General features: G+C 48.5%; 1 protein-coding gene across 1 annotated transcript in view; it reads right to left on the bottom strand.

Moving 5' to 3' along the window:
- Positions 1-945: 945 nt before the first annotated feature.
- CHAC1 (ChaC, cation transport regulator homolog 1 (E. coli)) overlaps positions 946-1,762 on the bottom strand; it is a 2,330-nt gene continuing 1,513 nt past the window's right edge. Inside the window, exons 2-3 of the mRNA XM_009895719.1 lie at positions 1,650-1,685; positions 946-1,380 (exon numbers count right to left, since the gene is read on the bottom strand). Of these exons, the coding sequence (XP_009894021.1) occupies positions 946-1,380; positions 1,650-1,685 (471 nt within the window). The remainder of the gene's footprint in view (positions 1,381-1,649; positions 1,686-1,762) is intronic.

Below are 1,762 nucleotides of genomic sequence, written 5' to 3'. Positions count from 1 at the left end.
CTGAAGCACCAGGGGTTTATCCAGTACAGGGCCAGTTAAAATGCTGCTACATCTGGAGAGCTTTCCTGCAGGCAGCACAGACTTCCCACACAGGCAGGACCATTTCTTATGGAGTCAGTTAAGTCTGTAGCATCACAAGGTCAGTGAAGCTTGGAGAAAAGCTGTCATTAAAGCAGGCTTAGCTCCTCAGAAAACTGATTTAAAACTAGAAGGCACAAACACAAGGTTGAATGCAGGCTACACACCACCATGGCATGTGAGCAGTTCAGATACCCCTCCTAAGGGGAAATACAACACATAATAAATACAGTATGACATTTTAGAAAACAAGTGCATTACTGTGATCCTTCACAACATAAGGAAGTAGGATCCACAAGAGCCTATAGAGGCCAGTGCACTTAATATTGCACAGAAGTCCTGAAATTAAGTGTCAGGTCATTTTACTGGAGGTGGGACATGGCAGAGGAAAAAAAGAAAAAAGATCTTATTTGGCAGAACCTGCCCAAGTCTCCACCAAACAGCTTTTTGCCAGTCTGAGGTAGAATTACATATATACTGCTTAAACCCAGTCAAGTCCTGCTCAACTAGTCTCCAAAGAAAAAAAAAAAAAAAAGTGCACAGAATAGATGAGCCTCTTTCTTCTCTAAAGAAAAAGAGTGCTTCAGGTTCAACTCCTGGAAGCAGGTCTTGCAGAACCAAGTTCCAGCAAAGATCCCTGCTCCTCACCTGGAAAGCAGTGTTGGCTATCGTGGTGCTACAGGCAAGGAGTGTAACAGGTACTAATTGCAAGTCCTATAGCAAGTGTGTTTTACTCCGCTTCCTCCCTCCCCTACTACTTGCTAATTCTCCCTTTATTCACTCAGTCCAGTATATTTTATCAGAGTAAAGATTGTCCCCATTGCTTTCTCCCTTATATCCCTTCTACTGGGACCCTACAAAAGTTTTTTATTTCAACTCTGACTTCTGAGGGACGCTTGCAGTTTCTTCTAGAGATTCCTCTGTGTAGTACAGGCATGGAAGGATGGAAATAAGAGCCTCTTCGATGGAGAAGAGATGTTTATCCTCTGCTTGAGGGCAAAAGTAGCGCATGAAGTCTGCCAGTCTCAGCAAGTACTCAATGTTATGACCAGCACAACCACTTGAGACAATGATTTGAGCTGCAATATCTTCTTCAGATGCTGGGCCGAGGTAAGAAGGGTTCTGGGGTGTTGCAATGTAAACAAGCGCTAGGATGGGTTCCTCTGCATCTTTCTCCTGCGGGTGGAACTTTACCAACTTGGTGTCGTAGCCTCCCAGGACAGCTTCTCGCATGTTGAGATACTGGAGCGATGCAGCAATTTGTTCCCCACGAACTTCATAAGCTACACCCCACGTGCATGCCTAGGAGTGAAAGAGCAAGGTGGTTATGGGATGCTGTAACTCCAGCAGACAAACCCACTAACACGTCACAGCAAGGCAGGCTCGCTTTGGGGCCTCTGCACAACTGAGAACAGGGCAGAGGAGGATAACACCCCCACCCCCACACGATCCCGGGAGGGCAGAAGAGCACTCAGCTTGCCGACATCAGTATCCAGCTGCTGATGTGGGCATCACCACCCAGGCCGGCCAGCACACACACACACACACCCCTCCCCCGCCCCAGTACTCACCCCGCAGTCCTCCAGCAATGTCACCACCCGGCCGGGCTGGGAGGGGAGAGAGCGAGAGAGACAAGGGCAGAGCCGTTAGAAGCCGAGCCCACGCCAACCGCCGCCCAACGGCC

This window comes from Charadrius vociferus, unplaced genomic scaffold (genome assembly GCF_000708025.1).
Source record: "Charadrius vociferus isolate BGI_N301 unplaced genomic scaffold, ASM70802v2 scaffold111, whole genome shotgun sequence".
In the NCBI taxonomy this organism is placed as follows: domain Eukaryota; kingdom Metazoa; phylum Chordata; class Aves; order Charadriiformes; family Charadriidae; genus Charadrius; species Charadrius vociferus.
Note: the sequence above shows the minus strand (reverse complement) of the source record. Positions and strands in the feature narration are given on the sequence as shown.